Source organism: Dioszegia hungarica (genome assembly GCF_025882075.1).
Source record: "Dioszegia hungarica strain PDD-24b-2 chromosome Unknown MKK02contig_23, whole genome shotgun sequence".
NCBI lineage: Eukaryota > Fungi > Basidiomycota > Tremellomycetes > Tremellales > Bulleribasidiaceae > Dioszegia > Dioszegia hungarica.
In genome coordinates, this window is record NW_026515777.1 from 67,409 (window position 1) to 85,608 (window position 18,200).

General features: G+C 57.1%; 7 protein-coding genes across 7 annotated transcripts; 6 read left to right on the forward strand and 1 right to left on the reverse strand.

The window, feature by feature from the left end:
• Nucleotides 1–693: 693 nt before the first annotated feature.
• MKK02DRAFT_19567 (general substrate transporter) lies at nucleotides 694–2,746 on the forward strand (the record flags this gene model as incomplete). The annotated part of the gene is made up of 10 exons (XM_053086112.1): nucleotides 694–924; nucleotides 957–1,060; nucleotides 1,103–1,263; nucleotides 1,304–1,338; nucleotides 1,380–1,758; nucleotides 1,800–1,904; nucleotides 1,964–2,113; nucleotides 2,172–2,351; nucleotides 2,401–2,465; nucleotides 2,621–2,746. The coding sequence occupies 10 exons, from the start codon at nucleotides 694–696 to the stop codon at nucleotides 2,744–2,746; spliced, it is 1,536 nt and encodes a 511-aa protein (XP_052942888.1).
• A 950-nt stretch (nucleotides 2,747–3,696) lies between these two features.
• Nucleotides 3,697–5,276, forward strand: MKK02DRAFT_19583 (DNA glycosylase; the record flags this gene model as incomplete). Its single annotated transcript, XM_053086115.1, has 4 exons — nucleotides 3,697–3,806; nucleotides 4,102–4,512; nucleotides 4,657–4,822; nucleotides 4,923–5,276. 4 exons carry the CDS (start codon nucleotides 3,697–3,699, stop codon nucleotides 5,274–5,276), a joined length of 1,041 nt encoding a protein of 346 aa, XP_052942889.1.
• Nucleotides 5,277–5,848: 572 nt separating this feature from the next.
• On the forward strand, nucleotides 5,849–7,367 carry MKK02DRAFT_40275 (uncharacterized protein; the record flags this gene model as incomplete). Its single annotated transcript, XM_053091032.1, has 5 exons — nucleotides 5,849–6,040; nucleotides 6,208–6,412; nucleotides 6,536–6,687; nucleotides 6,787–7,114; nucleotides 7,195–7,367. The coding sequence occupies 5 exons, from the start codon at nucleotides 5,849–5,851 to the stop codon at nucleotides 7,365–7,367; spliced, it is 1,050 nt and encodes a 349-aa protein (XP_052942890.1).
• Nucleotides 7,368–8,080: 713 nt separating this feature from the next.
• Nucleotides 8,081–9,335, forward strand: MKK02DRAFT_40276 (uncharacterized protein; the record flags this gene model as incomplete). Its single annotated transcript, XM_053091033.1, has 7 exons — nucleotides 8,081–8,190; nucleotides 8,241–8,466; nucleotides 8,513–8,574; nucleotides 8,625–8,857; nucleotides 8,914–9,046; nucleotides 9,090–9,203; nucleotides 9,251–9,335. 7 exons carry the CDS (start codon nucleotides 8,081–8,083, stop codon nucleotides 9,333–9,335), a joined length of 963 nt encoding a protein of 320 aa, XP_052942891.1.
• An 856-nt stretch (nucleotides 9,336–10,191) lies between these two features.
• MKK02DRAFT_29904 (uncharacterized protein) lies at nucleotides 10,192–11,239 on the forward strand (the record flags this gene model as incomplete). The annotated part of the gene is made up of 4 exons (XM_053087939.1): nucleotides 10,192–10,383; nucleotides 10,483–10,687; nucleotides 10,792–10,943; nucleotides 11,117–11,239. 4 exons carry the CDS (start codon nucleotides 10,192–10,194, stop codon nucleotides 11,237–11,239), a joined length of 672 nt encoding a protein of 223 aa, XP_052942892.1.
• Nucleotides 11,240–13,153: 1,914 nt separating this feature from the next.
• MKK02DRAFT_40280 (carbohydrate esterase family 4 protein) lies at nucleotides 13,154–15,461 on the reverse strand (the record flags this gene model as incomplete). The annotated part of the gene is made up of 8 exons (XM_053091034.1): nucleotides 13,154–13,545; nucleotides 13,699–13,834; nucleotides 14,030–14,117; nucleotides 14,166–14,261; nucleotides 14,326–14,421; nucleotides 14,476–14,666; nucleotides 14,897–15,102; nucleotides 15,320–15,461. The coding sequence occupies 8 exons, from the start codon at nucleotides 15,459–15,461 to the stop codon at nucleotides 13,154–13,156; spliced, it is 1,347 nt and encodes a 448-aa protein (XP_052942893.1).
• Nucleotides 15,462–16,570: 1,109 nt separating this feature from the next.
• On the forward strand, nucleotides 16,571–17,257 carry MKK02DRAFT_40281 (uncharacterized protein; the record flags this gene model as incomplete). Its single annotated transcript, XM_053091035.1, has 1 exon — nucleotides 16,571–17,257. One exon carries the CDS (start codon nucleotides 16,571–16,573, stop codon nucleotides 17,255–17,257), a length of 687 nt encoding a protein of 228 aa, XP_052942894.1.
• Nucleotides 17,258–18,200: the final 943 nt, after the last annotated feature.

Genomic DNA, 18,200 nt, shown 5'->3' on the forward strand with positions numbered 1-18,200 from the left:
ACAAGTCGGAGCCGGACTGCGGGCCGGCGAGGAATTGCGACGCGTGACGCGTAAGTCAGCCCCGCTCAAGCATTGGTAACGATATGCTGGACTGCATATGACGGTCGGACTTCGGGCGGGGAGGCAGGAGCGCTGAATGCCGCAGTACCGGTCGAACGACCCGAAGACCACTCGGACGCCGCGAAATTTCCGCTGGTAGCCGTCAGGAATGCTTTAGCGCTGATCGCTACCGCCGGCCGGACACGGACGCCGCGGTATGTACAGTGATGTTGATGATCGGCGCGGCTACTCGCGCTACAACTACGGTCGTCCGCTTGTCCGCTCATAGCGCTAAGATAGAGGCAAGACAAAGATCATTTGGCCCACCATGAGTTTGCTGGCGGTGAATGCCGTAATATTTGCCACCGAGCCGAACGAACCGGACCTCCACTCGACCACTTTGACCACCATCACCGCTAACACTACTGACCTCCGCTCATTGACGGTGCTGACTATGGCCGGACCGAGCCCTCCGCCCGCTTGGCGCGAGCCTATTATATATCACCAGGCCCCGCTTGAGCCCCGCTTTTGTTCAATCAACCCACCATGTCGACCCAAATCACCCATCTCGAGACCGACGGCGCCAGCCTCAAGGACAAGGAGGAGCAGCTCGAGACCGCCGATGTTCCGCTCTCGGAGCAGCACTGGGTGCACATGACCGCCGAGGATCGCACGGCTGCTTTTGCGCTCGCTCGGGAGCTGGACCCCGGACCGGCCACCCTCTCATGGCGCCACTTCAACTTTTTCATGTCTTGCTTTGTCGTCATCGTCTGCTCGTGCGACTCGGGGTTCGACTCGACCATCATGTCTTCGGTCAACTCGATGACTCAGTTCCAGGACTTCTTCGGACTGACTTCCGCAAGTACAGGCACCGGTATTCTATTCGTAAGTGCTCGTTGAGGCATAGCTGACGCCAGGGTGTCTACACGGTCGGCGGAGTGTGCGCCTTCATTCCCAACATCATTCTTCCGGATTTGTGGGGGAGGAGGAAGTGCATGTGGTTAGGCAATACTCTTCTCATGTACGTCTTCATTTTGCCTTCCTTGACATCCCTAACAAGCAGTATCGGCGCCATCACCTCGGCCAACGCTCAATACATGAGTATGCTCCTCGGTTCCCGCTGGCTCACCGGGTTTGGCTGTACCATGGGCGCCCTCTCCGCCAAGCTATGGATGACTGAGACTACCCCTGCCTCCTCCCGCGGTCGATACATGGGTTTCCTCAGTAAGTCTTCCTTTGGCAATATCTACCTAGCTAATCCCAGACTCCTTCTTCTACGTCGGTCAGATCCTCGCCTCGGTACGTCTCTCTCTCTCCCCTTGACTCTCGCTGACTTGTAGGGCATCTCCATTCCCCTCGGCCGTGTCCTCTCCGACTACTCCTGGCGGACCTGCCTCTACCTCCAGTGCGGACCGGCAATCATCAACGTCATCGGTGTCCTCTTCATCAAAGAGTCTCCCCGGTGGCTGTACGCCCGCGGACACCGGGACCGCGCCATCGATATTCTCGCCAAGTACCACTCTGCCACCGGCGATATCGAGTCCCCCGTCGTCAAGCTCGAAATGCAAGAGATCGAAGCGGCCATCTCGCTCGAAGGGGGCGATCGCCAGTTCTGGAACTTTAAGCGCGTATTTGCGACCGCGTCGGATAGGTACAGATTTGGGCTGTGCGCGATGATCTCGTGCTGGGGTCAGCTTGCGGGTAATGGGCTCATCACCTGTAAGTTTCGCGGTGAGGAAAAAGACTCGGCTGACGATCAGACTTCTTGCCGGTCCTCCTGGGTCTCGCTGGGATTACCAACCGCGATACCCAACGTCAACTCAACTTGGTCAACAGTATCACCTCCATGTGCGGCGCTATCACCGGTAGGTCCTGTTTCTTCTCCATCATCTTCTCCCTTCAGCCAGAGGTAGCTGACCCTCAGGCTCTGCTGTCGTAGACCATGTCGGCAGGCGCAAGCTCCTCCTCACCGCCATCTCGTGCTGCTTTGTCGGGATGTTCATCGTCGGCTCGCTCCTCTCTCCCGCCGGAGAACAGTCCAAGACTCGTGCCGACGCGGGAATCACCTTCATCTGTAAGTCGCCTCCTTCTCTACTCTGGCCTGCTTCTCTGGCTACACAGCTGACGCCCAGTCCTCTTCATGATCTGCTTCTCATTCGGCATGACCCCGCTCCAGGGACTGTACCCCGCCGAAGTCCTTTCGTTCGAGAATCGCGCCAAGGGGTTATCGCTGCAGGGCTGGTGCTCTAATGCTATTTCGTGCATCAACACTTTTGCTCTCCCACCTGCACTCGGGCAGCTGGGGTACATTGGTAAGTCCACACAGATCCCTTCCCCGCTACTACGTTAGCTGACCCACAGTCTACTTTATCTTTGGCGCGTGGGACGTGGTCGGTGTCGTCGTCATCTATCTCTTTGCCGTAGAGGTAAGCTCTCCTCCCTACCTCCTCGTCTGCACCCAGTCTCTAATCACTCCATCCTCGTCTCTCCCCGCCCCAGCTCGTGCTCCTTCATCATATGGGCCTCGCGGTCCCGCTCCCATGCCCTCCTCACCTGCTTCCTGAGCCCCGCTGACCCCCAGACCAAACAACTCTCGCTCGAAGAAATGGCAGACGTCTTTGAAGCGCCCAACCCCAAGAAGCGATCGTTCGAGCTCTCGGCCGCTGCGCGCGCAAAGGTCAAGAAGGAGAAGGCGCTCCGAGCGTAGTGTCTGAGTGACTATACAGGTCAATGGGCGGAAGGCGTTTGGGCTGGCTGAGGAGGGGGAGTAGCTGCTAGTGGCTGGGACTGGAAGGTGTATGCATGTGATACCTGTCTGTCGCTCTTAGCTAAATAGAGACATGATCATGGACTGGTGGAACCGACGGAAGATCCTCGTAATTCCGATGCCCGATGCCCGATCTCATCTGAGCGCTGAGCGCTGGGCCAAAAGAACCGCCGCCTAGCACACCACCTCTCTCCGCCCCTTGACCTTTCCACACCTCTTGACCTTCCTGGCTGGACTCACTACTGTCCATCTCAACGACAGCTCGCCCTATCTCTGCCTCTTTCAGAAAGAGTAGGAATATGTCGTCCCGACCTCGATTTCGTACATCCCGGCCCACCGCAGATGGTGTGACCGAAGCCCCATCGTCCGATCCCGCCTCGTCAGGCACCTCAGCGACCTTTGCCATGCCCGGCTTCTCCACTACCGGTCAATCCACTCTCGGCCCCGGTGCCACTGCCGGGGCGGGCGTTGAGGCCGCCGGGCTGGAGATGCTGATGGACGGCGGACCGTTCAAGGACGCATCGGCCGGTCGCCCAGAGTATGTGTCGCTCCGGCGCAGTACCCGCTCTCTAGCTGGAAGCAGCCATACCACTCCCGTCAAGGCCGAACCGCTCGACAACCTCTCCGGTACCTCATCGATGGGCCCTCCTCAGTCTGGCGCTGGCGCTCGCACCGGTTCAGGCGGAACACCGTCCAAACGAGTCAAGCTCGAACATCCCTCCACTCCCTCCCCTCGCCCGTCCCGTGCCCCTCGCGCATCGAGGACACCATCCTCCGCACGTCGGACCGGTCAGGTCAAGGTCGAGCCCATAGACGGGGAGTCAGAGGTTCTGGTGGAGCTACCAGAATCCACGCCCACACCCAAGAAGAAGGGCACGCCTAAAAAGGCGATGCCGCTTGCGCCGCTCGTCAAGGCCCATCCGGAGCCTGCGAGGTGGAGGGAACAGTATGCTGTGATTGAGGAAATGAGGAGGGGGTTGAATGCGCCGGTGGATACTATGTGAGCTCTTCATTCTTGTATGTGTTGAGCTGGCTTGAGATGACCAGTGAGTGTGTGAAGGGGGGCACAGAAGTCAATGAGAGGGAGCGGCTGAGCTATGGACGGGGGAGGATGGATTGGAGTGAAAGGGATATGACCTTTCGTAGGGACGAGTCTGACTATGCAGGGGCTGTGAACGACCCGACCTCGGACCTGTCCCCGCCGCTGCTTCTACCCCTTCCATTGACCCCTCAACCTCCTCAACTCCTACTACAGCCGCCACTGCTGGTCCGCATGCCCCGCCCCTCTCGCCCAGTATCGAACGCGCCCTCCCTGCCCAGACACGCCGCTTCCACGTCCTCATCTCCCTCATGCTCTCCTCGCAGACCAAAGACGCCGTCACCTCTGCGGCCGTCACCAATCTACACCTGACCCTTCCCGGCGGGCTCACATGCACGTCCTTGGCCGCAGCGGACCGAGGGGTGGTGGAGGGGTGTATTGCCAAAGTAGGGTTTTGGAGGAGGAAGGCAGAGTATATACAGGAGGCGGCAAGAAGGATTGAGATGGGCGAGATTGGGGATGATGGGTCCTTCATAGGGGAAGAGGGAGAAGGTTCGATGGTGGGCACGGGGAAAGGGGAGATACCGCGCACGATTGAGGGGCTTTGTGCGCTGAAGGGAGTAGGGCCAAAGATGGCTTATCTGGCCTTGCAGTGCGCTTGGGATATGTGAGTTTGCCCCTTGCTTGTGCCACTTGCTTCCTCGCCGAGTCGTCTGTCCTTGTCCTGCCCGAACAGTCGAGGGACTGGAGGTAGAGGCGTCCGCGGACAAGCAAGGTCTGAGCTGGAGTAGAGATCTGTGCTGACAAGCAGTAACGCCGGTATTGGCGTCGACGTGCACGTCCACCGAATCACCAACCGGCTGAAATGGCATCGCCCACCGACGGTCACGCCGGAACAGACGAGGGTCAATCTGGAGTCTTGGCTACCTAGGGAACTGCACAAGGGGATCAATCCGATGCTGGTTGGTTTCGGGCAGGTAAGTCTCGCCTCGCTACTTTCTCCGACCGACTCCTTCTCGATCCCATCCAGTCTCACTATCTGATCCTCTCCTTGTCCTACTTCTTGCTGACCCGCAGATGATCTGCCAGCCCGTCGGCCCCCGATGCGATATCTGCCTCCTGGGTATCCGAAAACTCTGCCCTTCTCGCGTCAGCGGCGTCAAGGCGGAAGGCCGGAAACCCGTCTTGTTCAGCTACAAGCTGGACGGAGAGGGGGATATGGAGGATATGATCAAGCCTGACCTGGGACCTGGACCTGAGGTACAGGGTACCGACGGTGGACAAGGTGTGGTACCCGTGCTAGATGGGCGAGACGGAGTAGGTGCGGAAGGGGACGGGATGGAGCGGCTGGTGAGGATGAAGAGTGAAGAGCTGGACGGATCAGAGTTGTTCCTGGGACGCAAAGGAGGGGTGAAGCTGGAGGATAGCTGACACCTTTGCGCATGTATAGGCGATGTATCTTCATCGCCCGACTCCATCCCGGCAAGCAGCTGATATCAATGACCGAACAGGACCGAGCGCTCACTTTACAGACCTCAGCTCATGGCGTATGGCCGTATGCTCTCAGCTCGCTCCCTTCCCGCTCCCGCCGGCACGAGCGGCATTTCATTGTCAGCATCGCCGAAGTACCGATCGATCTCCCGCCTGTCTCCCCCCGAAATTCAATCTGAAACGGGGTCGACACACACGACATGACATCATCCCCCTTAGCGCCTCATTCCTCCTTTCCCCTCCCTTTCGCCCTTCCAAATTTTCATCCTCTCCCTTCAGCCTCGAGGGCACAGGCTCAGGCACAGCTGACTGCTTACTACGACGCGCGTGTTTCAGCTTGGCAAAGAGGGGGTCCTTCCAGCATTTTCGATGACGACAGGTTTCAAAGGATGACGGTGGCGACAAGGAAGGAAGGGGGTATTTAAAGAGGGTTGAGTCATTTCTTTCCCCTTCTTTCCTACATCTTCCTTCATCTTTCTTCTACTCATCTACTCTACTTCAACCTCATCAAGATGTCATACGACGGTCCCGTCAACGCCTTCCCTGGCGACCACGAGCTCCCCATCTCGCTCTACGGCTATACGCCCAATCGCGGCTTCAACATCTTTGCGGCGGTGGTCTGGGGGCTGGTGCTCGTTGCGCATGTGTGGTGGTTGGTCAAGAAGAGGACGAGGGGGATTCAAGCCATGATTGTGATTGGATCGGTGAGTGTTTGGGTCTGGATATGGGAAGGTAGGGGTCGAGGAGAAGGCGTTCTGGCGAAGGAAGTAGGAGAAAGGGGTCAGAGAAGCCGGAGGATCGGTCAAGAGACAGCCAAGGGTGGCAAGGGTGGATCAGATCGAGTACGAAAGAATCCTAGCTAACATTGCAGATCTGGGAACTTATCGGCTATGCCATCCGCGCGCACACCTACCTTCGTCCTTTCCGCTCCGACCTCTTCATCGCCCAGTACACCATCCTCCACACTGCGCCCATCTTCTTCATCATGGCGCTGGTCAATGCCATCGGGTGGGGGATGCGGGGGACGGACAATTCCAGTGTGTATAAGCGGTTCAGGCCGAGGACGCTGACGAGCGGTGAGTCTTTCTTTGGCCTTGGTGGATATACGGGAAGAGAACAAGGGCAAGGTTGGAGCGGAGGAAAGGAGGTGGAGTGTTCGGGGCAGCCCCAGTTCTGACCTGGACTGAGCTGATACCCAGTCCTCCAAGCGCTCAACGCTATCGTCCTTATCCTCGTCACTATCGGCTCGACCATGTACGCCGTCGCTCTCGCCCGGCTCGCCAATCTGGAGGACGTTAGGTTTAAGGGGTCAGCGACCAGGAAGGTTTTGATTGCGGGTCATGCGCTCAAGGTGGGTTCAGCGTCTTCTCAATTCCCTTCTGCCTCGAGTATCCTCTTGTCTTCTTTCATCATACGCATATCTTTGACTCTGTGCCCAGCTGACATCCAGATCGTCTCCCTCCTCGCCATCCTCGCTATCCTCACCCACCTCTTCCTACACTTTAAGCGCGACCCGGTCCGTCACACCCGCCACACCGACGGTCCTATCGGGACTACCACCACCGGTACCACCGGCCACACCGCCGTTGACGGTACCACCACCACCCACACCGGCCCTCACACCACCACCACCGGCACCCACACCACCGCCATCGACCAGACTGCTACCGGACCGCATACCGGCCGAGCAATCACCAAGCTCTTCCTCGCCATCTCGTTCTTGACCGCCGGGATGTTATTGACGAGGACATGCTACCGTCTCGCCGAGACTGTTCAAGGTGAGCTGCTCTCCACCTTTTCGCCCCTCGCCAGACTATCAAGGCGAGAGTGGCATATAGGAATCAAGCTGATACACTAGACGTCTACAGTAGGCCCTGGAACTCGGAAGCGCTCTTCGGGGTGTTTGAATTCGCCATCACCTGGTCCGTCGTCGCTATCTGGGCTGCTCGGCCTTTTGCCACCCAGCTTGCGCCCGCAGGGATCGTCAATGCCCATGACGGGGTTGGGCACACCAACAAGGCGCACGTTTAGGCCCTCGGCCGAGGTGGCTGGACGTAGGGGAGTGGTCATCGGGGGAGGAAGGGAAGCACTTATAATGGGTCTGAAGGTCTGTTTGTACATAGAAGTCTGGGCTGCTTAAACATACACGTTCCGAGTCATAGTCAAGTATATACCGATGTATAGTGTGGTTTGTCACTTGGTTATCTTGTCTGTCAGCAGCCGGTCAGGAGGCGAGGTACGACCGGGAAAGACTAGCTAGACCGGTGTGGCGCTGGGGTAGGGATGGATCGATAGGGTAAGGAGTGCGTAGCCGTAGACAGTGACGAGTGCAGCATCGGCTGCCTAGGGATAGGTAGATCTGGGCATGCCCACTTAATGCCTCCTCTCGCCTCCTCTCGCTCCGCCTCGCTCCGCTCTGAACTTCAGTCATCGGTCTCCTCCGCGCGGCACCACATTCCTCGCCTGCCGTAACTGCCACATTCCCTTTGGGTGGCGAATCATGCGGGGCCCATCTCCACCAAGCAATGCAAGGCACGAGTGTCGGCCGCGCTTGATGCTGTTTCATGTCCGCATGGGCCGTCGCCGTCGCCGTCGGCCAGGACTAAGACTGTCGGCCGCTATTCTCCGCCTGCACAGCATGGTCAGACTGAGCCGAGCACGTGCTGCCCTAGCACCTATATACTCGCGTCGCAAGACGCAGTCCCATAGCTCTTCTCCCATCTCAAAGCCAATTCATCGACATCATGCCGTTCGCCACCCATTCCCTCCTCGGTCACCTCTTCCAGGCCAAGGGGATGACCCTGCCCGAGGGCGATCTGGAGGACAAGACGGTCATCATCACCGGGTCGAACGTGTGAGTGAATAATCTGGGTCAGTAACAGAGCATGAGCTGACTGAAATTAGGGGTATCGGTAAAGCTGCAGCACTTCATCTCGCCAAGCGAAACCCTGCGAGGTTGATTCTAGCCGTCAGAGATGAGAAGGCAGGACAGGCGGCAGCTGCAGAGATAGCAAAGGCGACGGGGGGAAAGGTCGAGCCGGAGGTTTTCCTGCTCGACATGTCGAGCTTTGCCAGTGTGCGGCGTTTCGTCCTGGAATGCGAGCAACGCTTGGACAGGTTGGACGTGTTTGTGAGTTAGCTCCGCAACTAGGGGGAGGGCTCTGGCTGACTCTTAGATCGCCAACGCTGGTATCTATCCATTCAGCTACAAGGCCACCGCCGATGGGCTTGAATCGGCGTGGGTGCATCTCAAACTTCCGGAACCTACGAAGTGTGCTGACGGCCCAGTCTTCAGGTCAACGTAGCGTCTACATTACTGCTCTCCGAGCTCCTGCTTCCTCTCCTCCAGCGCACAGCCAAGAGTCCGCTCCACGGCATCCCCTCCAAACCACATCTCACGATCGTCTCCTCTTACACGCACCACTTCATCGGCGAGCTCCGAGGCTTTGGAGACGGGACGATTGTACAATGCGCCAACGACGAGCAAGCGTGGGAACACCTTGCGTATCGACGAGGCAAAGGTGAGTACAGATAGCGCTGTCCACATTGGTGAACTATGCTGAAGATGACTCTAAAGCTATCCTGATGCTCGCTATCCCTACGCTCGTCAAGATGGCCGGACCGGATGTCGTCGTCACTACTGCAGATCCAGGCACCGTAGCTACCAACGCCATGCACGAAGCGACCGGGTTGAACGCTTTGGCCATCGCGTGAGTAGTCTCGGCCCAGTTTATGGCTGGAGCTGATCAGCAGCGTCTTTGTGTACTGCGTCGCCCGTACCCCCGTACAAGGCGCTCTACCCGTCGTCTGGGCCGCGCTTGCGCCGATCCAATCAGGCGAGTATGTCGCGGATTGCAAGGTCACACCGTGAGTAGCCGTTATACCGGAGAAGCATACCAAGCTGAAACACTTAGACCATCCGCTATGGTGCAGTCAGATACCGACGGCTCTATTTCCGATAGCATATGGAAGGAGTTGAGAGCAATCTGGGCAAAGTAAAGTCGATCTAGATTCCGATTGGGACGATACTTCTTTGGGTGCTGGTATGCTATGTATATGGCCGCACTTGACCCCCGCTGTGCTCGTGACCCTGTCCAAGTCCAAATTTCCACCGAGAGGCGCGCAACGAGGGAAGAACCGATGGTCCACCTTGGTCGACCGCCACTTTGAATGCCGTAATAGTCTTCGCACTACATTCCTTTTCCGGTCAAGCGCTATGTAGATCAAGCGCGAAGTCTTTCCCCACCATACTCGTTAATCACCTCAACGCTATACCCAGCTCCGCCCGAGCTTCATGCACCCATGAGAGCTCTCAATCCCGTCAGATAGTACGGAAACATGCTCACTGCCCACCCCTCGCAGGGAGACATAGCGGGGGCTAGCGTTCTGGATCTGGATTGGCACTTTGGTGCAATTGCTGACATTTGATGCAGAGGTCGCCGTGATATAATCACAACTCATGCAGTCTTTGGATCGTTCCTCTCCTTGGGCATCTTCCGAGAGGGGTGGCCATCAGGACGGCCAACATCATGATCTCGGACCCGCGCCGCATCCCCTTCCCCTCCCCTTCGGCTTCGGGCTTTTCGTCCCCTCAAACTCTCTACCTCTTTACGCTTACTATCACGCGCGTCATCCAGATCCTAGCTGATGGGTGAATCTTCCTATTGCTTTCTATAGCTGTAGGTACAAAGGCTGACGGTGGCGACGGCTTTGGCGGAGATGGGTATATAGGGCCGGATTACTTCCACCTCTCCCTCTTTTCCACCCTGCATCCTTCTGCATCCTAGCTTACACCCCCACCCTTACTCGTCCACTTCATAGCTAACACCATCACTCATCCGCTCCATACCTCAAGATGTCATACACCGGCCCGATCAACCCCTTTCCGAACGCCAAGCACCTCCCCGTCTCGCTCTACGGCTACGTCCCCAACCAAGGCTTCAACGTCTTCGCGGCGGTCGCTTGGGGGCTGGTACTTGCTGCGCATTGTTGGTGGCTATACAAGAAGGGGCCGAGGGGGGCTCAGAGTCTGGTCGTTTTCGGATGCGTGAGTCCAAGTCTGATTCCAAGGTCAGGGTCTGCGATGGGCAAAATGGGCTCGAATCGAGGGGCCTCTCATTTCGCCAGTAACCAGCTGACCGCGCAGATCTGGGAACTCATCGGCTATTCCATCCGCGTCGACACCCACTCGGAGCCATTCTGCGCCGACCTCTTTATCGCCCAATACGCCATGCTTCACCCCGCGCCGGTCTTCTTTGTGATGGCGCTGGTCAATGCGATCGCGTGGGGGATGGAGGGAACGGACGATGCGAGTGTGTATGATAGGTTCAGGCCGAGGGCGTTTGCTGGGAGTGAGTGCTTCTTGCTTGACACCGCCGGTAGACAAAGGGTATGAAGGGACCGGGAGGAGCATGGATGAGGGGAACCCCATGCCAGAGCTAGAGCTGACATCTAGTTCTCCAAGCTCTCAACATCATCTCAATCACCCTCGTCGCGGTCGGTTCTACGATGTACGCTGTCGCGCTCGCTCGGATGGCCACTCCAGAGGCGGTCAAGTTCGACGGAGGAGCTGCGCGGAAAGTGTTGATTGCAGGTCATGCACTCCAGGTAGGTTATGAATCCCATCTTCCTTCTTCCCTGTCTGCATATCAGTCTCATCCCCTATATCTCCTCCTGTGCTATGCTGGACATGCTGAGTCACACTGGACTTGTCGGAAGCTTGAGCGTACTAATCCAAAGGACTGTTGGACCTCACTAGGGTGGCGAATCGCTCAAAATAGGGGGACGAGAAAAGTCTGTCTTCCCGCTTCCTCGCCCTGACGTTCCCGTCTGATCGGCCTAGTACCGAGCAACCTTTCATGCTCGTGCTGGTCCTTGCGGTGGAGCCAGGAAGTGACCGTTAGATTGCCACTCTGGGACGCCTTTGTACTCGCTGCCTTCAAAGTGAAACTTCAGTTGCGATCCAGATAGCTTCACAATCAAAGGGTAGGTTGCAAAGGATCACGATCTCCTCCCAGCCCGACCAGAGGCATATCAGCCAGGGCGACCCAACCTACTGCTCCCCTTCTTCCTCTCATATATATCACAGGCCAGCTTCCCGAACAGCGCTGCACCCATTCACCCCAGTAGTACGCATCTTCACCATGTCAACCGAGGCATCCCAGACGAAAACCTACCTCCCCCTGATCAGCTCAGACCAGAGGCTCGTGATCTCTCACGGGGGCAGGAGTACCGAAGGCACCTGGGTCAGGGGTACCAAAGACATCTACCTGACCCCGGAAGCCCGGGTGAGACTCGAAAGAATCGGTTTCGGCGGCGGCGGATCCTCCGCGACTGCCTCAGCTACCGATGTGCATGACGAGATCATGCAGAACGTGAAGAGGAAGCTCAACACGAAATCCAAAGTGGACATGGTGCTCCTTGGTCCTTTGGGCCGCCTTCTACTGACCGGCAGCACGGCGGGTGGGACGGCTGAAGAGGACTCCTGCATCACGTCCATCGACTTGATCATCCACGGTGATACCGCACGCAATCACAGAAAGATCAGCCTGTATCCGGACGAGGAGTAGCTTCGCTGTCGAGGGAGAAGTCGGAGTGTTCCAGGAGAGGCTCGGGTGAGGTGTAGTGTTGACAGAGGCCGCATGCATCAGTATTCTCACGTGATAATAAATGCGTCGACGATGGGTCAGAGGGTCAGTGCAAATAAGCGTTTCTTTTCAGCAGAGTGTGCCAGGGTAGAACAATCGAGTGACCCATGCCTTGTACACAGCCTTTCGTCGTTCTGCTGAAGTCTGGTCGGGTCGATGCGCGAATCAGGAGAGCACATCAAACTCGAGGCGCCGCACTTTTAAAAAGCCACGCCGACAGGTCGAGCTGGACGATCCTTTCACCGTGACTGTTCGGGCCTCATGCCTGCGAGTGACCTCTGTGCTCAGTACTCGTGCACTCTCCTCGCCGATCGCCGTACCTTGCGCCCCTTCTGTACTGATCCCGATGACCGTCTAGTCCCCTTCATCCCCCGGCCAGCCTCCCGCCTGACCTCCTGCACCCTCACAGTCCGCATCTCCCTCCTTGAGCTATATAACCGCCTCTTCTCCTGTTTTACTCTCCCCGCATCCTCCCCTCTTTACACCCAACAGACATTGCCCAACCTCAACCCACCTAGTCCCACATCAATACTGACTCACTCACCATGTCCTACGCCGACGAGAACGACTACGACGATATCCCTGACGATGCCGTCGTCGACGACGACCCGTGTGACGGGACCGTCTGCGGCAGCTGCGTCTTGTGCACCCAGCAGGACCATGACGATCTGCAGACGTGCGACGATTGCCAGCTCGCTACCTGCGGCGGCAGATGCACCGAGTGGAACCCGTAAGGACTCGGCGTGAGAGCTCGGGCATGCCAGGGCGAAGTGAGCCCCGGCCGGTGAAGTGTGCAGCGTGAGATGTAAGATGTAGCTTTAGGTCCATACATGCAGACCATTCAGAACCGTCATGTGGTCAAATTAAGGTCCGGTTGAGTATGACTGAGCATTAGGTCAGAAGTGCAGTTAGCAACCACACCAGACTGCCGCAAGGCATACATCCCAAGCTAGATGAGCAGCTACTCATCGCGGATTAAAGTACTGACTGAGAAGAGGCGTATCAAAATGTCCATAACAGGTCGTATAAGCAAGTAGGTGTAAGGCCTAAGGGAAGGATGTATCTAGGTAGGGGTAGGTGGAGGGTGTCGAACGAAGTATGACGGAGCAAAAGGTAGAAGGCGTCTCCCAAAGCTCGGGGACAAGACGACCAACGGACATCCCCATCCGCTCAAAGTGCCGCCCACGCCAAAACCGCCGCCAAAACCACCCCACCCGTCCCTACCTCGCTGCTCCTCCATCCGGCCGCCCTCGAGCTGCTCGCCGCCGAGCCGGCCCCACTCCCGCTGGGCGCCCCACTCCGACTGGCCGTACCTGTCACACTTCCACTCGCGGCCGCATTGTTGCCTCCGATTGAAACGGACGCCGAGGGTCCCGAGGCGCTGACGCTTCCAGGGGCAGAGGCCGATTGATTGGCGATGATCTGGGCGAAAGAGGGGTAGGTAAAGTTGGATTCGGCGTAGGGGGTCGTCCAGTTCATTCCGGATGCGACGGGGACGACGTGCGCAAAGGCGGCTTTGAGCTGGGGGAGCCATTTCATCAGGGTCGACATAGTGTAGTTGGCTGGAATGTCAGCGGGGTTCGAGCGGTAGCAAGGTGTCGCGATAGTGATGTAGAGCGATAGCTAGGATGGATGGTACCGAGGGAGGAACGGGGAGGGGGAGTTGGGATAAAGGGCGGGAGGGAGGGGTGAGACATGGAGTAGTGGTCACTTACTAGACTGGTGCGAAAGCAAGATCGTGCCCTGGGTGCTGTAGTTCCCGCCCTTGGCCTGATCAATGACGCCCTGGTACCGCCTGTCGACATCCGCGGGGGTAACGGCTGATCCGGCGACATTGGCACGCCAGTCGTTCTGCAAGTCAGCTCCATCCTCAAGTCATACAGCTTGCACCTCCGCCTCCACCTCCATCTCAATCTCCCTCCATGTCCCTCCCCTTCAGCTCCATCTCCCTCCACGTCCCTCCATTCCCCTCCACTTCCTCGTCCCCCTAATCTCCGCTTTCTCCAGCTAAAACCATAGCACCACCAATCAATGAAATGAACGTACAGAGTCTTCAATCCAGAGAATGTTGGTCAAGTTCAAACCGGCAGCGATAAGCCGGACCCGGTTATCGACATCACCCTGTGGCGGGCGCCTATTACATCAGCTCTTTCCCCAGGACGTTGAGAGAGGATCAGCTCACCAGCAGCGGGAGGTGAAGCCCATGAGGTCCTTGATGATCTGACGGGTGTAGTAGAGTTCCGCAAAGACTTGCTCGTTGGTCAACGAGGTCATGGCTCTGAATGATCAGCTCGATCCTGGATGTCTCGAGGTGTTGGAAGGCAAGCAAGAAGGAGACGTACTGGTGAGACCAAGTGTGAACGCAAATCTCGTGGCCGTCCTGGTGACCGCGCATAGCCTGCAACGGCCAGATCATGACGTTCGAGCCGATATAGTACCTGCTTGTCAGCCCAGGACCCCTCTTCTCCCCTTCCCGCCGATCTGATACTCACATCGAGACCTTCTGGTTCTGCTCCCTCAAGAAATCGTAGAATGCGTTCTGGGAGCAGTTCGGTCCGTCGTCGACCGTCATACCGAGCGAGTTGGGCTCGGGGATGCGGACCACGTCGGCGGGGATACCGAGTGAGGGGTTAGGGGTGGAGCATCCTTGCCAGGTCCACCAGCAGTCGGGGTCGGAGCGGTCCTGCGGGTCAGCGGTAGTTACAGTAAGGCAAAGAAGATGGATATGGAGGCAGTAGGCAGAGGTGGGGTTGAAGTCGAAGGAACGACAATGAGGATCACTGAACATCGTGGAAAACGGCTGAGCTGGTCTCACTCCCTGGCTCCGCTCAGAAATCGCCCCGCCTCTTTCCGTCAAATTTCCCCTCTCTTGTCCCATCATCGACCCCGTTCTTGCAGGCAAGCTCCACTTACATAGTTCGGCAGCCCCGGTGGCCCAGCAGCCGGCTTCAACCCCGCATTCGGCAGCTTCTCATTGACCGTCGCGTTGATACGCGCAAACAGCTCCCGTGCCGCTGTGTCCGCAGCGGGAATGGTAGCTGTTTGCCAGATGGTAGGGTAGTTTGCCTGGATAGCGGCTATCCGCGGGTACTGATAAGGCGTGCATTGTTGTTGAGGGTCTGAGCGTCAGTAAGAGATCAGTATAGGGTAGAGCTTGGACCCTTTGATCACGTGCGCTGCGCTTGGACCCCCTTCAGGTACGCGCCATTTCCGTCTCGGACGAGTCTTTCTCCGTCCCCTCCGGACTCATTCTACGCGCCGTTCTCCACTCATGAAGATCTCCTCCTCTACTCTGATCTCTGATCCACACCCTCCATGTCACACTCAAATACTCACCCTTAATTTGACTCTGACTCGCGACGTCCGTAGGCGCCGCCATTTGCCTAGGCACAATCAACTCGTGTCCACCGCATCCTGCATGCGCGACCGCTGGTGCTGGTGCCGCCACGAGAAGAAGAGAGAGCAGTGCCGCGATCATGCTGCCTGCTCGTATGGGTGAAGGGGGTGGTCGGTAAGGGGTCGGGAGCGATAGATGGGTTGTTGGGTTGATGAAGATCAGTGGGTGTCGCGTCGATCAGACAGGTATCTTCTCTTGTCGATATAGTCGAGAGGGATATGAAGGGAGGCGAGAGCGTGAAGATGCGGATGAAGAGGGATTAAAAGATGAAGGGATGTCGTAGGTATTAGCAAAGGGGCAACAAAGAAAGAGCCAAGCCAAAGTCAAGTCAAAGAGCAAGGAAAGAGCACCAGGTCAAAGCGCGTCAACACGCGTGACATCCCTGAAATTCGCCACCCTATAACGTAATAGCTTGGCGTTTCACCTGCGCTCACCTTGTCCCACCTGCACAGCTTGGCTGCTTGCTGACGTCGCTATGCATGCAAAGAGAGCCCAAGTCGCCGGTATATAGGCGGCTAGCACTACTGGTATCGCTCGCTGAGATCCCACGGAACAACGGTAGGATGGGGTCAGACCACCGTTGTGCTGTCATGACTCCTTTGACGCACGGGCTCCCGGTCCGGGTCGACCGAGCACAAAGTAGCCAGTCCTACTCATATGTAGGGGCGGGTCGAGATGAGACGAAGATCCAAAGCCATACTGATGATGAATAATCGCTCATCACGAGCTACTACTCACACTCTAGAATGCTGCCTTGCGATGCAAGTCTGAGATGTGTACCGGCGATGATAGCTCCTTTAAGAATGGCTGGCTCTCCAGTCCCATGTTTGCTACTCCTACTCATCACATCACTGGCGGTCCTGTAAGAGACAAAACACCTCACATGACTACTGACGTTTCATCATCATCTCCTTGTGGGACTATCGACGCATCTCTCCCCCACCATATCTACGCGACTTTTGAGCCGAAACACTGACTGCTCATCATCTCTTCATATCCCTCTCCGGCGGCGCAGACAATCTTGTCAAATTGGCGTTTCGGTATCCTTTGAGACCGAGCTCGTTCGCGATGTGATCTGCTCGTTATATGACAGCTCGCTCCTTCCCATTCCCCCCCTCGATCTTTTGTCTCTCTCGCCCACCTGCCACCTATTCACACACAGTCACACCTCAAGCTACTCACTTCACATCATGGCCAGCGAGGATTCCGATACCTTCAGCAATGCCCCAACTCTCACTGGGGACCCTCCTGTCGACACGCAACGCTCGCAGAGCCTCATGGTGATTGTTCGCCACCCTGCCGACGCCGCTTCAGCTGGCACCGGCTCCCACAAGCACTACATCCCCCGCCACCCGGTGCTCTCAAAGGGCGAGCTCCGAGCTTCCGACACCCAATACGCTTCAGACATCCTGGCATCCATCCTCGCTGACCCAGCTCGCAACGGGTCTGCCTTCGACCGGGGACGTTGCACGCTGAAGGAACAGGGAGACACCAAGCCTTCGTCCTCTGTCGAACAGTCGTGGAACGTCGGGCTTGGCATGTGCGATACTGTGTTGAAGCATGGCAGTCCAACAGAGAAGGCAGCTACTCTTCGGTCTGGAATGACACTACGCACGGAAGACGGCAGCACGGATATGCTCGAATGGCATCCTCACCTGTTCTACACGGAACACAAGGGTGACAACGGAAGGTCAGTCTCGCTCACGGAGGCTGAAAGCGGGACCGTCAAGCGATGGCGGGGGGCATCACCTCTGAAACTCGCCCGCACAACGCCTACTGAGGAGATGACGCGAACACTCTACGAGGCGATGGACAACAACTTGCGGGACTGGATGAACAACAACACTGGTTTCACGCTGGCACGTTGCGATTACTGATTGTTCTTACCAGTCGATGAAGTGGGCGGAGCGGATGCATGACTATACTTGTCTGCATGCTCACAGCGGTGATGTGACGGATCGATGGCCATCCAGCTTGCATTGTGATCCTTGTGTTCGGCGAGCTCGTTGTTGCCCTTTGCCACCCGGTCGACTTTAGACTCAGCCAGACCGAAGTATGACATTATCAAAACTGTGTAGTGCTCCTCCCTTCCGTTGCGCTCATGCCTGTTGGGCGCTACATGTCCGAGTTGATCGCGCCAAGACTAGCTTATTGGTCTACGTAGGGTCATGCGCGGTCAGGCGATTTGCAGTTTCGTATACCTGAATGTTGCTATATAGCTAACGAGCTCTTTTCAAACCGCACGCTGTCCATCAGGTTCTAGGATTGTGGGTGACCGCCAAGTCATGGATGGCTTACTGTTCGGTCCCATTCGTGCAGCTCATCCTACTGATCATACGACTGGCGGCTTGTCATGTGGCCAAACGCTTTGCATGTCTGTCCATTCATCGGTATCTCCTTGGATACACCATCGACGCATTCTGCCCCATCAGATCCGAGCGACTCAGTCTTTCCCCTACTTTTAAGCCGAAACACTGAAAGTGTATCTTCTTTTCACGTTCCTCCCCGGTGGCGCAGACAATCTGGTCGAGTGGGCGTTTCTTCATCCTTTGACAGTGGGCACGTTTGTGCCATTGCTGGCATCATATGAGCTCGACTCGCCTCTCTTCATCCCCGCGTCCTATTCCATTCTTCCCTTATCTTCACACATCCACAGCCCACCCCAATCACATCATCACACCATGTCCAGCAATGACGCCAACCCCCAAACCGGAGCCCCCGAGACCCCCACCGCTGCCTTCACTGATGATTTCCGACATTTGGGGAGCCAGATGGTGATTGTCCGCCACCGGGATGAGACGGGCAACGAATCGCACACGC